Below are 21,138 nucleotides of genomic sequence, written 5' to 3'. Positions count from 1 at the left end.
GCACAGCTGCATGAAAGTTTTGTTGTTTGGAGCCACTTCCTGACTCCTATGTTCTGTCCTTATCAGCAGGCTGTAGCCTCGCATCCTGGGACAGTATAGATGATGTCTCCTGCATCCTAAAGAAACCAAGATGTTACAGCTCGGGGGAAAACCTGGTGTCAAGGCAGACAACAAAGGAGAAACACAGAATAGAGAAGGAGCTGACTTATGCTAAGAGCCTGAGGAAGAGGAGGTCGTTCCTGAAAACTGATTACACCTCGCAGGTCACTTTCCCATTGACTTTACCGGGCTCACAGCAGAGCTGTTGCAGTTCGTCACTCTACCCATCATTCCTCACTGAGCTTCCAGATCAACCTTCCTCAGAGAACATCAAGATGGACACAGAAGTGGGAGTTCACATTGATACAAAGGCCCAGAGAGACACTACAGGCAAAAACTCATCAGCTGACTTGATGGAAATGGAACCTGACACTATGGAAACAAAAACAGTGACTAACGGGGTTTTTTCTTCCATTTCAGCTGTTTGCCTGCAGGGTGACCAGAATGGGCAAGAGAGCTCAGACGTTGCTGTATGTGTGGACAATGGCCTCAGTTCTGCAGGCCATACACCTTTCCTGTTGGGAGAGGAAACTGGGCACCTTCCCAGGGAACAAAGCAGAAGCACTAAAAAAGATCCCAGCATTGAGTTAAAAACTGGGTGGCAACATGAGGACACTTGTGAAACCAGTAGGGACCAGTCAGCCCAAGTAGTGCTGAAGGGGGCACCTGAGATGATGGAAGCCCATTGCAAGGTCAACAATGAAGCCAAATTTCAGAGCAAAGAAATGAGCTGCCCTTGTAATGAATGTACAGTTTCTCCTTTAGCCTATGGCACCACCATGACATCTTCCTGTGATGAGACCTTGGACTTCCCGCTCCCTGCAGCAGGGAAGGAAGCAGCATGTGGAGAGCTTGTCCTGGCTTCCTGTGAAGAAAGTAAAGCTGATTTTGACAACTGTGCTGAAAAACAGAGTGACATAGGCTTGTCTCAGGTGAAAAACAGACCAGCGGTAAGTGAGGAAGCGTTTTGGAAAGCACACTCTAAAAATCATGTGTGCTTTCCAAATGTAACCCAGTTGTTAACAAGTTGCAGTGGTAATTCAGGGGTTATAACTCACCTCTCCTGGCTCTCATTTGGGGTCAGGGCAGACCTCACATCACCCAGTCTATCTAGGGAGAAGGTGGACAACCCACTGGAGCTTTTAGACTCTCAAGAGACAGTTCATATGACCAGTGGATGCCTTGGGGCTGATGTTGTCAGAAAAGAGATGCAAACACACTCAGCTGGATCAGCCTTTGAAAAAGAATTGGTGAGCAACCAGGCATCAGATGGAGAGCCCAGAAAAGATAAAGAAAATGTGGATTACAGACAGCCTCAGCCTAGTCAGGCTCTTATTCCCAGAGAAGAAGCTACAGCACTTGAGAAAGACTGTCCCCTAATTCCATCTTTGGGGCTTCCCTTTCCCTCAGGCCCAGTTGCTTTGGGCTCTCTGGAGAAAAGAGTAGGAGAACACAGGGCTTCAAATCACTCCTTCCTTTGCTTTAACTACAAAGATGAGCAAACACCTCCCAGCCACATCACAGACAGATCTCTGGGTCTTTCCACCATGAAGAATACATTTCCACCACAATTTGGGATGGACAAGTGTAACTGTCAGCTGTCCTATGTCAGTTGCTTCCACAGGCCTGAAGAAGAGGAGGAACATGAAAACACTATCCCTATGCACAGCATGTCTTTGGAGCCCCTCACCACACCACCATCCACTATCCATAGTCTTCCTGGCACGCCTGTGGACAGACACCCAGTTGCTACAGCTAGAGATAGGGCATGGCTGGATCCACACATCCAAGCCCTGACCAAATTGAAGGACCAAGCACAGATGAGCCCTGCAGATTTCTCCTGCTTCTTAGCCTACATAGCAGAACTTCAGGAGGTTGTGGGGAAGCTCTCTGGTAACCGAACAACCCATCTACAAGACAGATGTGCAGAACACAGCTCTGAGAGCAAGGGTGCACTTGGATCAGCCTCCCGGGACCTGCTGTCCAATTGCCAGGAGCTTCTGAAAACAGAACGACCCCTTAATGAGCTGCAGGGTGCATTGAGACTGACATTTGATGATCTGGTTCAGTTGACAGTGGCCTGCTTCCAGGTAACACACTGTCAGCTCTGCATACAGAGGCAGAGTGAACTTGTGTCCATGCTTGCAGATGTGGTGGGCACCTACCACCAGTTGGTACAGGTTGTTCATCAACTGCTTTATAGGCAGAAGTGCCAGGATGTGGGTGCCAAGCTCCTTGCCCGCCAGCACACAGCCCTTACAGCTGCTGTGTTTTGTCTCATGCAGCAGTTCAGGGTACCATCCTCTTTGTGACAAGGCTTATTGGTGGCATACAGATGTCCTGGTTGGGGAGAAGCCCAGCCGTATTTCCTGCTTGCCTGTCACCAGGCTCTCCCACACAGGGTGTTTAGTCATGCATTGCAGAGAGTGATCATGGAATGATTTGTCCATGCTCCACTGCTCACCTCCACTAAGAGCAGCCTAGTCCAAATGTGGTCCTGGGGCAAGGCCTACCCCTACTCCAACCAAGCTTTTTAAAATTCTACGAAGACAATCCCAGTTCTAATTTGCAAACTCATAGAGTGTTTCAATGGCTTGGGCTCATGTATCTTGTCTGGGGGCTTGTCCTTCACATCCTGAATACCTTTCAGGTAGCTAATCTCAGGATGTTGTCTTAGTCTCCTGACATCTGTGGAGAAAGATAGGAGCGCTTAGCAGCTGGCCTGTCCTTCCTCTGACTTCTTACTGACTATCCAGGTACATAGGAGACCAAGCAGACTCTTCATGTAAGTGAGGTCACTCTCCACCAACCCAGATCTGACACAAAAGGACCCAGACCTTTATCCACCCTTATCCACCATCTGTGGTCAAGGAAATGTCAGAAATTGTAGCAAAAACAACTCTGGAAAGAATTTATTCTGTATTTAACAGCTTCTCCTTGCAAGGCAAGAAAAAGAGGGTCATCTCAGGCTATAGATGCCTTCTGCTGATGCTTTAAAAAGTCCCAAATTAAACCCCCACTTTCTGGCTATCTAGGGATCCCTGTCTTCCAAAAAAGGAGGAAGTGATCCATAACACTGAAGTGCTGCCATCTGTTAAAGAACAGATGATCCTTTATGCCTACAAGCCTAGCAGAAAGCAAGCCTTTTCCCAACCTTCTTATTAATAGCTCTTCTTCCCTAATGTTGTGTATCTCCAGTTAGATGTGAACTGTTTGCCCTTAAATGTCTTATAGCTGTGCGTCTTTAGTGAATCAGCATGTCTTCCAGTGCTGGGAGGCACTTACCTCAGCTTTCTAGTGCTAGGAAGGGTACTTGACTTTTGGAGTTTACCTTACAGCCTTGTTTGGGAGCTGCTGCAGTTTTTTGAGGTATGTAGGCATATCTCAAAATTTGGCACAGCTATCTGTTAGTCCATGCAGCTGAATGTATGTGTTCAGGATAAAGGAGTCTGCATGAGGCAGCAGAGAGGCAATTGGAGGACTTCCAGATAAGGATCAAGGAGACAGGCCTCTCTAAGAGAGGTGGCTAGCTCTGCCAACACACACTGCTCCTTCCCAAGCACCAGGATAACACATAGACAGTATGTGTGCATGGTTCCATAATATCTGAAAGACTAGAAAAGATAAAGACTTTTACCTTGTCTTTTAATGCCTGTGGGGAAGAAAGCTTGAGTCCTTTCAATTGAGCCCTAGCAGGGACAAGAGAGGCAGCTGGGAGGGAAGGGGCTGCTCTGATGGAAGGTTGGAGTGCTGTGGCAGCTCTAAAGGACCTACCTAACCTGAAAGAAGCTAACAGGCAGGCAAGCAAATATCCACAGTGATTCAGAAGTAGCAGGGGGTAGCAGCATTACCCAAAACCCATGGCAGTCACCATTCTCACACAGTGTGCTCAGCAGGCACCAAGGTAGCTAACCAAAGGCAGTCTGCTGATTACTGGTTGCATAGGGACAGGGTTAAGAAGGTGTCTTCAGCTACTGGGGAGGCTAGCACTCTGCAAATTGCTCATCCCAAGCAGGATTTCAGAGTTCATCACTGCCAGCTGGTTTGGGTAATTGTATGCTGCTGCCTAGCAAACTCAGGATCTGAATTAGTAATTTAAAGCCTCTTACAATGAAGCCAACTTACAGACCTTGCTCTGTCAGTGGAACTGCTGTGACCCGTCTAACTACAAACCAATAGCTGATCAGCCAGAGGACACAGAATAAGAACAGGGATGTGGTAAAGCAACAGACAACTGCAACCAATGGCCACATATACAAATTCAGCCTTTGTGGGGGAACAACACTCAATATATCCCCAAATAGCTGTCATTTTGTGTCTCAGTCTCATCAGTATTGAATTCAAGCTGTTGTAAAAGGGTTTTAGTGCAAAGATGAAGGAAGACATGTAGGCAAATGAGAAAGGAATTTTCCTCAGAACACCTTGAAGCATTTCTCAGTGGTGGTTAGATACAGTCACTGACCTTAATTTTTTTTGGCAGAAACAGCTGAGAAAAGGTATCTAGTTAAATGCAGAACAAACATCTAAATGCTTCCTGATTTGGTCCTAAAGTATGTCACCGCTCTTCAAGCACAGCATAGTCAAATCCCAGATGTTTTCCTTTCAAGGAGGAACATGAGGCCTAGTGAATTTCTCAAGGCACTATACATTGATAATTATGAGGATACAGATGGAGTTCTTGAAGAGTAAACACTTTATTGTAGATAATTAGCAGAATGCACAGAATTAGCTTTGGCATTCAGCTGCTCACAAAGTCTTTAATTCAGCTGGTTTAAGGAAGACGGGACGTAGTACTTCTGGAAACTGTTACCTCATTAGTCTGGGAATCAATTCCCATCCTATGTTCCCCAATCAGAACAGCACTGCTCTTTTTGATGGGAAAGATGATTTCCCTTACTAGTGTATGCTGTACTGTCACTCTTCTAGTATCACACTACTTCCTTTCAATCACAAAAGGAATGGTTTAAGCTTTTCTCTCTGTCCCAGAACAAGTGTAAATGTAAAAGACACTAACAAATTTTATCTGCAAGAAAAGCAAAACTGAATTCCCATCAGTGTTTACCTGATTCCAGGGCTCAAATAGCTTTGGTTTTGAGTTTCAGGTAAAGAGTAATTTCCAGGAATACCCTGCTGAGGTATAATTTATTACTCTTGACAAGCTCCTTATCCCAGATTTAAGCTGAGTTGTGTTTTCTGTCTACACATTCATGGCAGTGTCTCTGCTTGAAATTTGGAGTTTGCTTCCCTTGTCTGTCACAGTTCCTTAATATCAGAAAATAAAGAGTTTTCTTGTGCTTTGCTGTATATTTTTTACTTAATTCACCGCATCTGGGAGCACATAGCCTTTTCCAGAAGACACTCCAGCTTTCAAGGCTGCTGGCCAACTTCGGGTCTCGTAGTAAGTTGATAAGACATCAAAGACTGTCAAAAACAGAGAGATGGACAATACTGTGATACTGATATCACTGCCAAGCTGTCACACTGGCTGAAAAACATCAGGAAAATTTAGTAACTGATGACCACAAAGGTTAGCATAGTGGTCATATTTTGTTTCATTTAAAATCTGATGAGCAAATGATTGAGGCAGCTCATCTGAGCATAGATGATACACATACTTGGCAGATTACTTTGGGAATTTCTGACCAGGAAAAGCAAGAGCTGTGTCAATCAAGGCAAAACTCCTATTCCAAATTATCCCTAGTTACCTTTTCAGCTATACTGTATCTTCCAAGCTGTATTTGTACTACAGATGACAGAATCTCTCCCCATAGCGAGTTTTCACATCATTTATTTACAGTGATTCCACGAGGGCTTCTCAGCTGCTGTGCCTCCACATCAAGGCTCCCTCTGAATGCAGAGCTGCCTAGGAGCTAGGCTTGATGCTCTGCAAAGCTCTCAGCCATCCCATCAGCCCTGTGGCGAAGGAGATAGTGACAAACTTCTCCAGCCAGAAGTCAGTATTCACTAGAGCTGGCCCAGGACTTCAGTGTCTCACCAGCTCCTGGCAGACTAAGGTTCATGTTGCAAAGCCACAATCTACCAGCAGAGGTGGAAAGCAAGGGTACATCTGTTTATGTGTCCAGCCAGCACATGGTCATAATGCATCATAGTTGTACAGCACAGAGCTGTCCCATCTTTCTGCTGTAAGCCTTTCCTTGATTCAGCCTGACATAGGCTTGAAAACTTCTTCCTGTCTCTCTTGCCTAGGACTGTGTGGGGATTCTAGCAACAGCATCATTCCCACATCTCCCCACACTAATTGTTCACTGCTTTGTGAGCAAAATAAGAGTGATGTGAGCTCTGCTCCCCTGAGAATGGGCTGCTGCAGTAAAGCACATGCAGACCATTAAAATTGAGGCAAGGACAGGACATAGCAGGGGATACCTCTGCATAACACTTTCCCCCCATCCTTCAGCACCACACCTCCATTTTGGAAACAGCACTGCTCCAGGGCTTAATAGGCCTCCCTTCCTCCCAGTGCAGGTACTCAATAGCTACCCCACACACAAAACCCACACAAGTGACAAAACATGACACAGCCTCTCACCTTGATTGATTGCAAGCGTCTCTGAGTGGTAGTTCTTGGCGTTGATGTTTTTCACCATATACTCACGAATTGGGAGGCGGGCTGTTTGTAAGGACTGATCTCGAGCCCTTTGCAAGGTCAGCTTCTACAAGGGAAACAAGAATAAAGCACCTGATGTGCACAAACATGTACAGACACGTACACATATACAAGCAGCTGCAAAGCTGGAATCCTGGGGTTTATCTCATCCAGATTGCTTTTTCACCTTTATGCTGAATCCAGGCAAGACCCTGGCGTTTTGTGGGAAGCATGGCTGATCAATCAAGGCAGCAAAAGCACTGGATACTGCCAAAGGGACGTCTGATCTCTCAGTAGAGAATAGGACAGACAGCACCTTCAGGTTGTGAGAGGCTATTACCCACCTTATGAATACTTTCATCCACCAGTCCTCCAAGGATGTACACCTTTTTTGGATCAATGTCTTCAAGGACTAGAAAAGAAATAAGCACATGCTCATCATCATGCAACTGTTAAACCTTGCTTTGCACCATTCTCCAGGCAAGGCTATGCTTACACTAGAAAGCGGTGGCCAGAGTCATCCCCTGCTCTGGAGCTTCAGAATATGCAGTAGGCTGAGACCTTTAAGACAGAACTGTCTGCCTCAACCTGCAGGCAGCCTGAAAGGGGGAGATCAGATGTAGGCTGAAAGTACAGAGTGCTGGAGACGCAGTTCTGTAGACAACATATTGTTCATTTTTTTTCACTGCTGTCTTTTCTGACATGTGGATGATCTAGTTAGTCCAAACCCAATCTGCTCTGCAGAGGTCTCCAATGCCACCCACCAAAACCTTCCCCTGCTCACATCAGCTTCCTTAGCAGAGCTAGACTTCTCCCATGAAATGAGAAATGGATCTATGTCTGCAGAAACATGTTGCCAGTTAGAAATGGAGGAAGAGGAGAAAATAAACATAACAATAGATAAAGCAATAGAGGGAATGTTAAGCTACTGCATTTTTTCAAAGAAAAATATCATTTAAATTTCAAACAAAACTACCGCAATATTTCCACTTTGCTAGCCACTGAGTATTACAAACAGCAGGGGTCTATAAATAGTTCCAAATTAAGTTTCCTGCAAATTACACACAGCCTTGATTCAAAATCTCATTCCATGCCAAGGCAGTTTAAGATGAGAGTAGACTGACCATCAGATCTAAGGATAGAGTATATTTCATGCAACTTGAGATACTGTATGCTTAGAAACGAATCACTGGAAGTAAAATACAGATGTAAGAATAATTTCTAAAGGTTAAAAATCAGTCTTTTACCCTAATGCCCCTGTGTCTCAAGCAAAATATTTACCATTCTCAGAGTCAGGAGTGAGATAAACAATTTCATCTAAAGGAAACAGATCAAGGTAACTTTCTTGAGTTGTATCCATCTGAAAAATGCAAGAGGAAAGAAATACATTAGCCCAAAGTCCATCTACTTGAGCAGAATCAACTCTCAGACACACAAGTGTATTGGAACTGTTGGCACTGCTTTTGGTGTTTACACAGCTGCAGACAGGATTATTTTTTAAAACTGAAAAATGTTCTGTATATGCACCGAAAAAAAATAAATTTCTCAAGATCCATTATACCCTCTCCTGATAAAAATCTCTAGACATGTTTTAAGTAAGAGAGATTAATTAATAATTAACTAATTCTAAATGAAATTCTAATTTTTGAGAGACTCAGGAATCTCCTTTCCATGTCATTGTCTTCCCTCACTGTCTGCACTTGCATGCATGCTGTCTCATGCACGCTGTCGAACACATGGCTTAATGTCTCTGACACTTTGATGACATAGTCTCTGCATGTGCAGGTTACACACTGGCATCCCACTAAGTTCATACATGACTGTCCCAAAACTGTACAGCCTAGCGTGTTGGCCTATACCAGGTCCACATATCTCTTTACGGAAGTAGCATCTGGGAGGAATTCTCCTCCTGCACGCAGGAGGGACCGTGAGCTCTAACTTTGAAAATCTAGCACATTTATGACCACTTTTCTCAGTCCGTGCTCATCTCCTGCCAAAGGGCAAGAAACTCTGACCTTAACTACTGCCAGTAAACTGCACTCCTGCACCATTTACAGCACTCACATTCATGGCTGAGCTTGCTGCTAGAACTAGCATCTGTCATCTGGCCTAAGCCAAAAGGGAATCCAGGACAAGATCTACAGAGCTTTTCCCTTCCCATCACATTGTTTTTACAGCTAGCTAGCCAGGTATGATCACACTTCAGCCTGTTCTGGATCTGCACCGAGGGCCAGCACCACAGCTGGAAGTTGCTGCATGGCATGGACATAAGCCACTGGAAGAGGGGCAGCCATTCCCCCTAGGCCTCAGCAACACTGTGGTCAGAGACCCTTACCAAATATTTGGAGAAGCCATCATTCATGCGGAAGCACTCCTCATAGATCGAAGAGCCCACGACAAACTCTGTCAGACAGAGCCAGAATGGCTTTTCGGCCCTCCTGTTGGCCCCATAGAGTCTCCTGATCTGAGCAGCAAGGCGGCTTGTTTCCTTCCAAGAAAGAACAAGCAGTCACATACCACATACAGGGCTAAGGAGCACCAGGACCTCATTCCAGGGCCTGCAGACATCCATCACTTCTGTCATACAGTCCAGCTAGTGAGGTTCTGGAGAGGCTGCTTCTAGGGAGTAGAGCAATCTGAACAGAGAAACCCAAAGAGCTGAGTTCACAGTAAGCCAGTGCACTGAAGACCTGACAGCAGAAAGCAGGCCTGGGGGCCAAGGGACAGGCAAACACTGGAAGGATCCAGTGTGTCCCAAGAATATGAGACCAGGAAAGCTGCTGTGTGTGCTCTGTGTGTTTCTGTGGCAGCACACATGCTTACATGTCCCAGCTGCAGCTTAGATGAAGGATTTCTTAAGCTTCCTTAGCACAGTTAAAACAAACTAGTGACCTGCTCTGCCTACATATTTTTGTCAGGCCCCAAACCTATGATGAGATGTCACCAGGGTCCCTGTGAGTGTCACAGTCCCAGAGGGGGCTTGAACTCACAGGATGCATCTATGGACAAGAGAGCCGTAAGTAGACCCCTTGTACCTTCTTTGTCATCCAGTCAGCCATGCTGAGGTCCACACACAGCCGAGGCCCAGACTCCTTGGCCTCCAGAAGGCGTTCTTTCATGATGGCTTTCTGAACTCTTTTGCTGTGCTGTTCTACAGCGCCTGCAGTGCAGAGCAGAAAGACAGTAGTAGCCTGCACTTTGGCTGGAGGCCTTGAAGGCCTCCACCAGTGTGCATAAGAAAGCACGCCGCTGTCCCCATGCAGGTTCTTCCTGCTTCCTCCTGCATTTCTTTGGATCCAGTGATACTCTGCATTTGCATGATGACTCCCTCCTACCTCTGCCTTCAGCCTGCCGTGCTTTTCTTCTCTCTCTTTCCTGCGCCCTCTTCCTCTTCTTTGCCATGATGACTTTCTCCCAGTGTTTCTGTTTACGCATGACATTCTTCTGTTGGCACAGGAGGGAGCAAAGAGACATGCATAGCCACAGGACCTCCAGCCATTCTTCTGCAGAGGCTGGAGAACCCGGGTGCTGCAGTGCAGCCAGCGTGCTTGCCAGAGAAGGGGAGTCTCCTGGCTGCTGTCAGTATCGTTCTGGCATATGCCGAGGGCTCACGAGGAGCTAAAGGCTGCGTTCAAAGCGGTCTGAACACGCAAAGCTAATGCAACGCTGAAAAGCCCCGAGAAATCACCGGCGTGGCCCTGCCGCGGATCAAGCCTCGCCTCGCACGGGCCCAGACCAACGCTCGCCCGCGCGGCCCCTCCGCTCCCGCTCCCGCGCACGGCCCCGGCCCCGGCGCTTACCGAGCAGGGCGCCGCGCAGCCCGCCCGCGGCTCCGCGGGGCCGCCGGGGTCGATCCGCAGCAGGCGGAGAGCCTCGCAGGCGCCGTCCGCCTCGCCGCCGCCCTCCATCGCCGCCGCTTCCCGCTCCGGGTCGGCTCCGCCCGCCCCGCGGCGCGGCGGGGAGCGCGGCGGGGCGCGGAGCGGCGGCCGGCGGGGAGCGGAGCGGCGCGGCGGGGAGCGGAGCGGCGGCGGGCGGGGAGCGGAGCGGAGCGCGGCGCGGCGGCGGGCGGGGAGCGGAGCGCGGCGGGGAGCGGAGCGGAGCGGGGAGCGGAGCGGCTGGGAGCGGAGCGCGGCGGGGAGCGGAGCGCGGCGGGGAGCGGAGCGGAGCGGGGAGCGGAGCGGCGGGGAGCGGAGCGCGGCGGGGAGCGGAGCGCGGCGGGGAGCGGAGCGGAGCGGGGAGCGGAGCGGCGGGGAGCGGAGCGGGGAGCGGAGCGGCGGGGAGCGGAGCGCGGCGGGGAGCGGAGCGCGGCGGGGAGCGGAGCGGAGCGGGGAGCGGAGCGGCTGGGAGCGGAGCGCGGCGGGGAGCGGAGCGCGGCGGGGAGCGGAGCGGAGCGGGGAGCGGAGCGGCGGGGAGCGGAGCGCGGCGGGGAGCGGAGCGCGGCGGGGAGCGGAGCGGAGCGGGGAGCGGAGCGGCTGGGAGCGGAGCGCGGCGGGGAGCGGAGCGCGGCGGGGAGCGGAGCGGAGCGGGGAGCGGAGCGGCGGGGAGCGGAGCGGCGGGGAGCGGAGCGCGGCGGGGAGCGGAGCGGCGGCCGGCGCGGCGCCCCGCGGAGCCCGCGCAGACCCTGCACCGAGCAGCCTGCCTTCCCGCCGGCGGAGCTGCGGCTCCGCTCTCACGGCTGTGGCGGGCAGAGAAACGCCGGGGGAGATGTGTGCCTGCTCCTTCCGTGTCCTTGGAACTGCTCCGAGCTGAAGGGGGCACCGCGAAGCAAGTGAGCCGGCTAACGCGGCGTGCGGAGACAGGAAGAGAACCGCCTGCTTTTTCTCACGTGCTTTTTACATCACTCTAAACGGCGGAAAACAGCAAGCACTGTAGTTTGAGCTCCCCGGTGTCCTCCCTCTGCACGTCAGACAGAGCAGCCTAAGGATTAAAATGGAGCGAGAGCAGGTCCTCGGTCACACTGCGCACCAGTGAGTGCTGCGTGGCCTAAGCCTCGTCTGCGTGTCTGCAACAAGATGGAGGAATCCACAATACAGTTATTTTTTTTTAGTGAGATAAAATAAATATACCTTCAGCTTTGCAAACCCTCTCTTTAAGCAGTGAACAAACGGGCGAGCTACTGCGGAAAGTATCTGCATCTTCTGCACCACAGAAGAGCAGGTTTTAACATGATATTTGCACAGAGGAGCCTGGAGGAAGTTAGGACAGGGGAAACCTCTGAAAATATGCTCTTCTGTGTCACACAGATGTTCTTCAGGGTGAGCTCCCCAGGAAAGGGACTAGTGTGCCCATAAGAATCCTCTGAAATATTTGCTAGCTCTGAGGCAAGGCTGGTGGAGAACTCTGTTCTTGGAAAATTTAGGGTAAAACGGTCATCTGCTGCTTTCAGTGAAAAGTGCTATATTACAACCTGAGAAATCAGCCTGGAATGACATGGCTGAAAGAACTGAACTGTCCAACTGTGTTTCACTATAGAAGCAATGCAGACAATCGGAGAACTCAGTCTACCTTTAGGTGAATCTTAGAAACCTGTGGTAATTGACAGTTATCCCATGCTACCACATGCCAATGTATCTGTAGAGCTTCCCAGTGGACTTATGTTTTGCACTCTGAATTTTCAAAGAAAATCTCTCCGTATCAGAACAGCAGAGGCCTCCCAGCACTTAATGTGCTACCTCAGGGCTCTGAATATATCTCCCTGTATTGCCTCAGCAGAGGCGTACCCCTTCCCTTGGGAGCTGCTTTTGCACTGTGGTTCTCAGCTTCGGGTTCTGCCTGAGCTACACTGCAGCTGTCTTGCAGCCATGGCTGTACCTGGCCATGTACCCAAACCTCTGACTGACTTTCTGTCTTGCTCTTGGACCTACCATGCCACTCTGAATTTCTCTGGCAATCTGGTCTCTTGACTGACCCTGGCCACCATCACTGAGCCTGCAGTGTTAACCTGGCTCAGGTAATGTGGGATTGCACCCTTGTACAAGAGCCTTCTGCCTTTGCCTGCCTTTTTATCAGTGCTCGGCTCTTGGCTCACTTTCCCTGACACACCGCTTCAAATGTATGCCATCCAGATGCACAGGTATCTGATCCTTTTCAAAGACCATTGTCAGAGCCAGTCTGTACTCCGGATTCCCATATAATGTTACTGCATTTGGAGAGGTTTCTGGAACACCTGGAAAGCACTGCTTGGGCTGGTTGTTCCTCTGATCGGAATAGATGGGATTGTGCTGAGAATGGTGTTACACTTAGGGTATGTTAGGAAAATGGTTTTCGTTGCTTCAGAGGAATACCCACTCATATATATGGACACAAGGCACCTGTTTTTCAGAGTGGATTCAATTCATGTAGAGGTTGCAGCCTCGGCACTATAAACAACACTAGGGTGAGTGGGACATGACAAGTGCAATGGACAGTTATTCTCCTTTACAAGCATCACAAGGCAGAATTGCTGCTACTTTCTCAATGTGGCAGACCTACTCTGTGTCTCTTGCACTGGTTACTGCAGAAACCCGCCTCGCCTTTATCTAGCTGATCTTCTGTCCTTTTGAGGTGACAACCACCTTTTGTGTCTTGCCCCCAGCTGCAGCTATGGTAGAGGGCCTGCTTGCTTCACTGAGCTCTCCCATGGTGGAACAAGTTAGGTCATAACCTGCTTCTCTCTGCAGTCTATTTTTAGCTGTAGGCCTGTTGTGCTACAGGAGCAGCTAGTGCAGCAAGAGACCTCTGTTATTGCTGTATGCAGAGGCTCTGAGCTGGCTTCACCCTTTTTCCACTTACTCCCCAGTGGATTGAGGCTGCTGCACAGAGACAGCTTCTCTACCACACAGCAAGACTGTAGAGGGAGTGGGACATGCACCTAGCACATTCCCTTACTCCCCATCTCAATAGGGTCTGCAACCACTTCAGCATACCCACTGAGTTATTACAGGGTTAATTAGGTTACAAAGGAGATGTATGGATTTGCCTGCTTCCCAAAGGGGTGTGTTATTGGGCATCCTGTCCCAAATCATTCTTCAGGGGACACAAAGATGGAAAATTGAGGAGCCTGGCCTCCGCTGTTGACTTTTTTGGGAATAAAGGGCAGAGCCTTTCACAGTATCCACAAGTGTCCTTTGCTCCATGTAGTCCGGAGCACGAGTCAGTCCCCTTCAGCTTGATACCCATATGAGCTTGAAATATCCTTCCTTCACTCCCGTTACATCCAAACTGCTGGGCTGCCTGCATTCACTCTGGGGCCTGGGCATCTTCTTCCTTCAGATAGCACTGACAGCAGTCCTCAGCCCACTTTGCAGCAACACTGGCTGCAGGCAGAAAGGAGAACTTACAGATGCTTCCAAGAAAATTCAGACCAGAAGGATGTCCTCCATTCTGTGACAAGATCCCCACCACAGATACTCACATATCACTCAGGTTTTATTCTTCAAGGTATTGCAAAGAGATGGGCAAATTCACACAGCTAAAGCCACACAAAGCTCACCTGGATCGAGCACATGTTTTGTGCCAGTAGCAGGCATGTGTTTGCAGGTGGTCATGATGAAATACTTCATCTACTCCTATCAGTGTATTTGACTGAGATGAATGCTTACAAATTGCAAGAGACTTTCCTTCTTACTTGAATCAGGATTCCTGGAGTCACTCGGGGATTAGCTCCCACCGTATTTTCTCAGCTCTGACTCCGGATGTCCCAGAGCCAGTTACAGTTCAGGTGTTGTGGGCAGAGCCCTCACTGTCTTGCTTTGCCCTTACCAGCCAAGACTGCCTTTGAGGAGGGCCAAACGCAGAGTCACCCGGACCCTTCCCAGCAACCCTGCTTTGCTCCAGAGCACTCCCCGGCGCCAGACCGTCGTCCTTACCACGACGGTCAGCAGAGCTGCTGGCGCTGCCCCGCGGCTCCGGGCTCCGCCGCCCCTCCCGGACGGGGCGGGGAAAGCGGCTGCCGCGGGCGCGGAGGGAAGCGGGCGCGGAGGGAAGCAGCGCCTGCTCCGCCCCGGGAGCCTCGGCCGGCCCGGCCTCCCCGCTCCCCGTCTGCCCTGGAAGGGGAGTACCGGCCATGAGCGGCTGGGTGCTGCGCGCCGTGCAGCGGAGCCGAGCCGGCCTGCCCGTGAGTACGGCGGCGCGGGGCCGCTCCGGGGCCGCTCCGGGGCGCCGGCCGCCGCGGACGACAGTGCCGGAGCCTCGCTGCCCGGCAGCGTCCTGCCCGCGGCTCGGCGCTGCGCCGGCCCGCGGCCTTGCGCGAAGCGGCGGCCCCCTCCGGCCTCCCTCCTTGCACCGCCCGCCGGGGAGCGGGGCAGCAAGGCAGGGCCAGGCCGGGAAGGGACGCGCTGCCCCGGGCAGGGCGGCAGTTTCCACCGGAGAAGCCGTGCCGCGCTTTGGGCACGCGGGGGAAAAGGTGGTGTTTTATTCGCGGCGGTGGGGCTGCCCTTCCACCCTCCCGGGCAGCCTGCGGACTGCAGCGCTGTGGCAGCTCAGGTGCACCTCTCCCCGGAGCGGTTTTCTCTCCTGTTTCTCTCTTACTGCAATACTGATGACTGTGCTTCCAAAAAACGTCCAACCTGGATCTTGCAGGAGTACCTTGGTTAATCCAGGTGGCTTCCAAAAGCCACCTGCCTCTTGCTCTTCTAATATTCCTGGATAAAGGAAAAAAAAAAGTGAAGGGAAAGCTTGGCAGGCTGCATTTGTGTTATTAAACTACAAGCCAAACGTCTCATAGAACTTAACCTCCTGTGGCTGCAAAATATAGTTTCACAGCCAAAGTGGCTTGTGGTGTGTTGTAGTAATGCCACTTGTCTTCCAGTAGTCTGAAATGGCCCTGCTCTTTCCAGTCCTTAGGCATGTACTTTTATATGCAATTAGTCTCATTGAATGCAGGAGCTAAAAGTATTGCACACACAAGAATCACAAGAATTTAAGAGAGAGGCCCCAGGTGAGCTGATGTGCTCTAGCTAGTCTCTCTATAAGATGAGAAAGGAAATAAACACTCATTCTGTGGTTATTTTAAGTCTTCATGAAGAACATGGAGTTCTTCAGATAAGTAATTTAGATCGTACAGCTTAATTCTCACTGAGTTAAGAATCACTGCAAACAAAGGGGAGATCTGTCAGCCATTTGCTTACCCTCCCTTCAGTAGGCTATCTCAATCTATTCTTAGAGCTGTCCTTATTGAAGGGGATCCTCAGCGCAACTGTTGGATGTTTGTGTGACATTGCTGTGTGAAGAACAGCTGGAAAAGGCTTCTGTGCTTAGGAATTGCATCAGGTTCAATGCTGGTGCAAATGGGCATGATACCTGGTTATGGAGAACTCCAAGGAGCAGACAAGGCAGGTACATAGGAAGGAAACACGGGGAGATCATGCTTGTCTGATGTCTGCACAGCAGCTCAGTGCTAAAGCCAGGAACTGGGCTTAGATCTCCTCTTCCAGTGCACTGCCTGCACTATTAAGGGTGAACAGAATGGCTTTCAGTGACAGAGATGCCCATGAGATCTGTGGTAACAGCAAAGATAGCTGAGAAATGGTCCTCCCTTCCCAGACTACCAAGATGATAACTGTACTTCCCAATGACACATTTTTCTCCCTGCTTTCTCACCAGTATCTGCCTCATCTAGCATCAGGGAGACTCCAGAGAAAGCCCCACATGGTGGCCCTGAGCCATGCCTACAGCACCAAGGAAGAAAGCTCTGCAAGAGCAATTGGGCGGTACCCAGTACCCAATAAGAAGGACATGCCATATGATATTGTGGAGCTCATGGAGGAAGTAGAAATGAAGGTAAAAGTGTTCTGCTTCAAAATCCTCTCAGAAGAAAGGGTCCAAAATGTGAACAGGTCACACATCTTAAGAGAAACATTATGGTCTGGTTTGGTCTAATAGAAACCTGATACAATACTGAGGTGAGCAGTACTTCTTACAAAGTTCTTTCCAGTCTAAAGGATAGGGATCTTGCTGAAAGGATAGGGATTATAAGCGTCTCTGCTTCCATGAGGCTAGTGGGTTGTTTCAGATTTTTTCTGACTACTCACAGGGGTAGCTGGAACCCCAACAGTTTGTTTTTTGTTTTTGGCTTGGAGAGCATCTGTGTTCACTTGTAACATTATTATGAAAATTATTAATATATATAATTAATATAACTACTTATTAATAAGTTTCACATTTTTTAAAAACCTTCTGGGAGGCTGTTTAGATAACAGCATTACAAAGCCTAACAGGTATTTCTTCTTTTGTACTTTGACTTTTTTCCCCAAAGCTGCAGGGTTGCACAACAGAACAGTGTGCCAAATTCCCCCACTGTGTTGATATAAGAGAAACAACAGAGAATTGGACATGAGTTTCCTTCCCCATTCCACACACATCTTCCTGATTGCTAAAACACTCCACTAGCTACAGCTCCCTTGAGACTCTCTCTTCCAAGAGTTTCCTCAAAGGGAAGTGCTCAGCCTTCTATCCCTATAGCTCCTGCTTGTCTGCTGTATCTTTGCTTTGTTACAGTTACAGTTGCAGTAATCTCACTGAAATTTGTGTAATAATGAGTCAGCAGATTCACAGGTGAATATAATATAGTGAGGAAGATCTAGCACAGCTTCCATATGCTGTGATGCAAACTCTTCTGTCAGTGCATTGAAGGGCTCAGCAAAGACCTAGATGTAGGATCCAATCACCTAGCAGACATAGATTTCCAGAAACTGCTAACAACTTCTGTTGCCAAAAATTCCTAAGCAAATTAATCAGTCATGATTTAAGAGGGAAGACCCTCCCCTTGGTTAACGAACAACAAACAGCTGTGTGGGATAGGAGGAATACACAGTCAGCTGTGTGACAGTGGAGGGAGGTTGCCAATGGATTCTGTCACATCTGAACTATTATACTTTTTCATAAACATCCTGAGGAATACCAGCCAGCAAGCCAGTAGGGTCTGCAGACACAGTACCACAACCTCAACAAAAACTAATTGAGTAGAACTGCCATGGGATCGCCGAATGCTTGGCAGCCAGACAATAAACAGCAACTGAAATCTCATACTGATAAACATGGAGTAATAGGATATAGGCACACATGTTCAGTATTAGCTGATATCCTACAGGAGAGATTGCAAGTAATTTGGGGGAGTGGCAGCCCAGTGCACCATCAGAGAAATGAACTGAGCATTAGGGAGAGAACAGAAAATGAAACAGAGCCAAATCTTTGGAGCAGCACATAAATCCATGGTATGCCTGTACCACAAACTGTGTGACATTCAATTTAGGATGACCCTGTCTTGTGTCCTGTTATCTTGTAGGGTCACATATGAACTAGAGGAGTTCTAGGATAGTCAGATGCAGCTGCTTCTGTGTAGACAGAGACAAAACATGATAATTTCTCACTTTGGAAGAGAGTTGCTGAGGGGAATACGATTGTGGTTATTACTTGTATGGGAGAAGATCAGCAGGGCAGATTTCATTCTATGAAATCTAACTAAGAACTCCATCATTTCATTGTCAGTCATATTTATTAATGGGCTCAAAGTGCAAGGAGAATATGGGACTGTGGAGATTCTCCAGGACTGCTGTGCTAACGATTTTTTTCCTAAATGTAATACATCAGTGTTGTCTGCTGCACTGTGCATTAGCATTAGATTTCTTGACTTTTTTTTAATCTTTTTTCCTTGAACAGACTGGATTTTTGCCTAATGTGTTCAAAGCCATGTCTCATCGACCTGCTGAATTCAGAGCTTTCTTTGCCTATTACAATGCCATTATGAACAAAGACACAGGTAAACCATAAACCTTGAAACTGCCCTTTGCTTCTAGATGTGAAAACCTGCTTTAAGAAACATTCCTGACATTGTATATTCCCTCACTTTGCCCTTTCTCAGCTCATAGTAACAGCTAGCAAAGAACGGAACTGCTTTGCAGCTTCCATCTTGTTTGTATTGCACAAATCTTCAAACTTTTTAACCTGGGGTTAAAAAGGCCAGGCGGAGCTGAGCTGCTGCACCATTCTCTGTGTCAGGAAGAAAGAACTTCCTATAGGATGCTGCCTATAGGATGATCAGCCAGGAGCTGAGGGTGGTAAAAGTGCAGGCATGGCCAGTGGCTCCACTGGCAGTGGTGTAGTCCCACATTATGCAAGTAAGGTGAGCTTAGTAGGTACGGTGCTGGTGATCAAGGATTGGCAAGAGTCAGGCAAGTTCATAGTAACAAAGTAGGACCAAGATAAGCCAGAAAGTCAGTTTGTAGGTCAGGCTCAGGTTACAGATCAACAGGGCTACACAGCCTCGCTACAGTGCAGCTGCACTGTAGCCAAGGCAGGGACAAAGGCCAAGGGCTCGGCAAAAAAGCAGCTGGTAAGGGAAGCGGCGTGCTGTTGCTGAACCTGGCTGTAGCTCTCTCTTTTCTTTGGTAGAACTGTTGTTTCCTGTTGACCAAGTCATGTGTCCTTTATCCTAAGGCCTCATGAATATCCAGTTAAGTTAGTCCCTCAGATGGTTTTCTAGGGGGTCCCTGCACATTCCTTGGACTTCTGTCCCCTGGGCTGTTCTACGAGCAGCTGGTAGCGAGAGCCCTTATTGTTTCCCCAATGATTGTGTCAGTGATTTTTTTTTTCGTAATAACAAAGTGTGCCAAATCTTTTGCTTTCCCTGTAGGTCGGCTCAGCAAGGCAGACAAAGAGCTCATAATTGTGGCCACAAGTGTTGTGAATAGATGCCCCTACTGCGTGGTCGCACATGGAGCACTTCATCGGATATATTCAAAGCAGCCAGCATTGGCTGATCAGGTCAGTGCTGGTTCGATGTACTTCTGTGAGGCAAGAATGACTTTCTCTTATGTGTCTGTTTCTTTATCTAAAGTTCCCATGTTTCAGTCTCCCAGCACAGGCAGAGGAGAGCTATTAAACATGGCTGATGCCCTAATACAATACTTGGCTTACGATTATTTATTGGTGAGCAGCTAGACCACCTGCACCACGAAGAAGTACTTCACTGTGGTGCTATGTTACCATAATGGCACAAAATGCACAGCTTGATAATGAAGGTATGATCATAAGCCAGCCATGCATGAGGGGTTAGCTCTGGAAAAGGGGTTGGGTGGTGTCTGTGCATCCTCATCCGCTCTGCAAGAAATATGCAGGGACGGTCAGTCACTTTGCAGGATATTCAATCTAAAGCCCACATCCTTTGCTGCTTCAACCCTGCATTTGTGGAGGAATCTGCTCCTGGAGGAGGAGCTGCAGCATCCTAATGGTGTTGGGTCCCATTCCCAGAACTCCTCCACCTGTCCTTGTATGAGACTGGGAGTAAAACAGATGTATCTTTTGTCTCACGGTGTCTGGTTCAGCTGGTGAGTTAAAGAGCCTGCATGCTGCCACCTTTCTGCCTCATGGAGATACGACTGTGGTAAGTCACCCAGACTGTTGGTTCCATCTGTGCTTGTTTCAGCTCTCCGGTTTCTGCCTTTTCACAGGTCATTGTGAACTGGAAACTGGCCGACCTGAGTGATCGGGAACTGGCAATGCTGGAGTTTGCCCTTGCAGTCTGCCGAGCTGATAACATCACTGAAGAGCATTTCCAGAAGCTGGAGGCACATGGTTTTGACCGTGAAGACGCCTGGGACATAGGCATGATTTCTGCGTTTTTTGCTATGTCTAATCGCATAGCTCATTATATCGACCTGCGCCCAAACAAGGAGTTCTACACCATGGGCAGGATGCCCCGGGAAGAGAAGGAGAAAGAGAAAGCTGAACACGCGTAACCTCACATTTTGGTGCCTACAGATCTGCAAGAGGTTGATCAAGATCTCATTTCTTAAATTCATGCAGCTAATGTCTGAATGTGTTAAAAGTCTAAGAAGCTAGTGCCAGGTTGTAGTGATGAGGGATGAGTCTCGCTTTTTTCCAGTACGCAGAAGTCTGGAGAGGTTTTCAGTCAGCTGGTGATTCCAGTGCTACCTGCAAGATTGTAACCTTAGCCTCAGCAGCCTTTAAGTGAGTAACAAACTGCCTGGGTAACAATGTGGGTTATAAACAAGGTGTTCAACAACTTTGTCATCTCTCTAATTTTAGAGCTAACATGCTTCACTGCTGCATGTATTCCCACCGGTAACGTACGCTTTCTGCCAGCTCCTGGAGAAGCGCCCTTGCACGAGGCCGGCCAAGAAGCCCGTGCCTACACTCCCCCTTGTCCGAGTACAATTACGGCCGGGCTCAGCGCGTGATGGCTGATCGGCGAGCTCCCGGGCCAGCGCTCGGTGGCAAACCCGCCGGGGAAGGCTCTCAGGAGAAGGAGTGTGACAACCCTCCCCCACCCACCCCCGCAGCGCAGCAGGAGCGCCTGCCCGCCGGGCTCCGCGCGGGGCCCCGCTCTTCCTCCGGGGGCCGAGGGCCCGCCGGGGGCTCGCAGCTCCGCTCTGCTCGAGCGGGGCGAGGGCCCGGCGCGGCCTGGCCTAGCGCGGCCTAGCGCGGCCTGGACTACC

At 49.3% G+C, this 21,138-nt stretch overlaps 3 protein-coding genes across 9 annotated transcripts in view; 2 read left to right on the top strand and 1 right to left on the bottom strand.

Annotated features, from left to right (window-relative positions):
* The window catches only part of FRMPD1 (FERM and PDZ domain containing 1), a 48,654-nt gene extending 43,261 nt beyond the window's left edge, over positions 1 to 5,393 (top strand). For all 4 annotated transcript variants that reach the window (XM_062598939.1, XM_062598940.1, XM_062598942.1 and 1 more), the window contains one exon: positions 67 to 5,393. In XM_062598939.1, the coding sequence (XP_062454923.1) occupies positions 67 to 2,411 (2,345 nt within the window). In that variant the 3' untranslated portion in view covers positions 2,412 to 5,393. The remainder of the gene's footprint in view (positions 1 to 66) is intronic.
* On the bottom strand, positions 4,775 to 11,498 carry TRMT10B (tRNA methyltransferase 10B). Of its 4 annotated transcripts, none has more exons than XM_062598948.1 (8): positions 11,331 to 11,498; positions 10,039 to 10,147; positions 9,739 to 9,863; positions 9,039 to 9,191; positions 7,985 to 8,063; positions 7,048 to 7,115; positions 6,647 to 6,770; positions 4,775 to 5,520 (listed from the first exon to the last, which is right to left on the bottom strand). In XM_062598948.1, the coding sequence occupies exons 2-8, from the start codon at positions 10,136 to 10,138 to the stop codon at positions 5,414 to 5,416; spliced, it is 756 nt and encodes a 251-aa protein (XP_062454932.1). In that variant the 5' UTR covers positions 10,139 to 10,147; positions 11,331 to 11,498; the 3' UTR covers positions 4,775 to 5,413. The 4 variants fall into 4 exon arrangements, with proteins under 4 accessions (XP_062454932.1, XP_062454931.1, XP_062454928.1 ...); XM_062598947.1 differs by having other exon boundaries at positions 11,343 to 11,498; XM_062598944.1 differs by lacking the exon at positions 11,331 to 11,498 and adding an exon at positions 10,504 to 10,639.
* A 3,093-nt stretch (positions 11,499 to 14,591) lies between these two features.
* Positions 14,592 to 20,705, top strand: LOC134153429 (uncharacterized). The gene is made up of 5 exons (XM_062599609.1): positions 14,592 to 14,798; positions 16,286 to 16,462; positions 18,341 to 18,440; positions 19,314 to 19,444; positions 20,131 to 20,705. Exons 1-5 carry the CDS (start codon positions 14,748 to 14,750, stop codon positions 20,416 to 20,418), a joined length of 747 nt encoding a protein of 248 aa, XP_062455593.1. The 5' UTR covers positions 14,592 to 14,747; the 3' UTR covers positions 20,419 to 20,705.
* Positions 20,706 to 21,138: the final 433 nt, after the last annotated feature.

Source organism: Rhea pennata, chromosome Z (genome assembly GCF_028389875.1).
Source record: "Rhea pennata isolate bPtePen1 chromosome Z, bPtePen1.pri, whole genome shotgun sequence".
Taxonomy (NCBI): Eukaryota; Metazoa; Chordata; class Aves; order Rheiformes; family Rheidae; genus Rhea; species Rhea pennata.
Note: the sequence above shows the minus strand (reverse complement) of the source record. Positions and strands in the feature narration are given on the sequence as shown.

Coding starts and splice junctions, on each gene's coding strand:
- TRMT10B (XM_062598944.1), bottom strand. CDS start 10,611: ATGGAGGGCGGCGGCGAGGCGGACGGCGCCTGCGAGGCTCTCCGCCTG. Junction 9,864..10,038: donor ACGGCAGGCTGAAGGCAGAG/GTAGGAGGGAGT, acceptor TCTGCACTGCAG/GCGCTGTAGAACAGCACAGC. Junction 6,771..7,047: donor TGGATGAAAGTATTCATAAG/GTGGGTAATAGC, acceptor TTTCCCTTGTAG/AAGCTGACCTTGCAAAGGGC.
- LOC134153429 (XM_062599609.1), top strand. CDS start 14,748: ATGAGCGGCTGGGTGCTGCGCGCCGTGCAGCGGAGCCGAGCCGGCCTG. Junction 14,799..16,285: donor GGAGCCGAGCCGGCCTGCCC/GTGAGTACGGCG, acceptor CTTTCTCACCAG/TATCTGCCTCATCTAGCATC. Junction 19,445..20,130: donor AGCCAGCATTGGCTGATCAG/GTCAGTGCTGGT, acceptor GCCTTTTCACAG/GTCATTGTGAACTGGAAACT.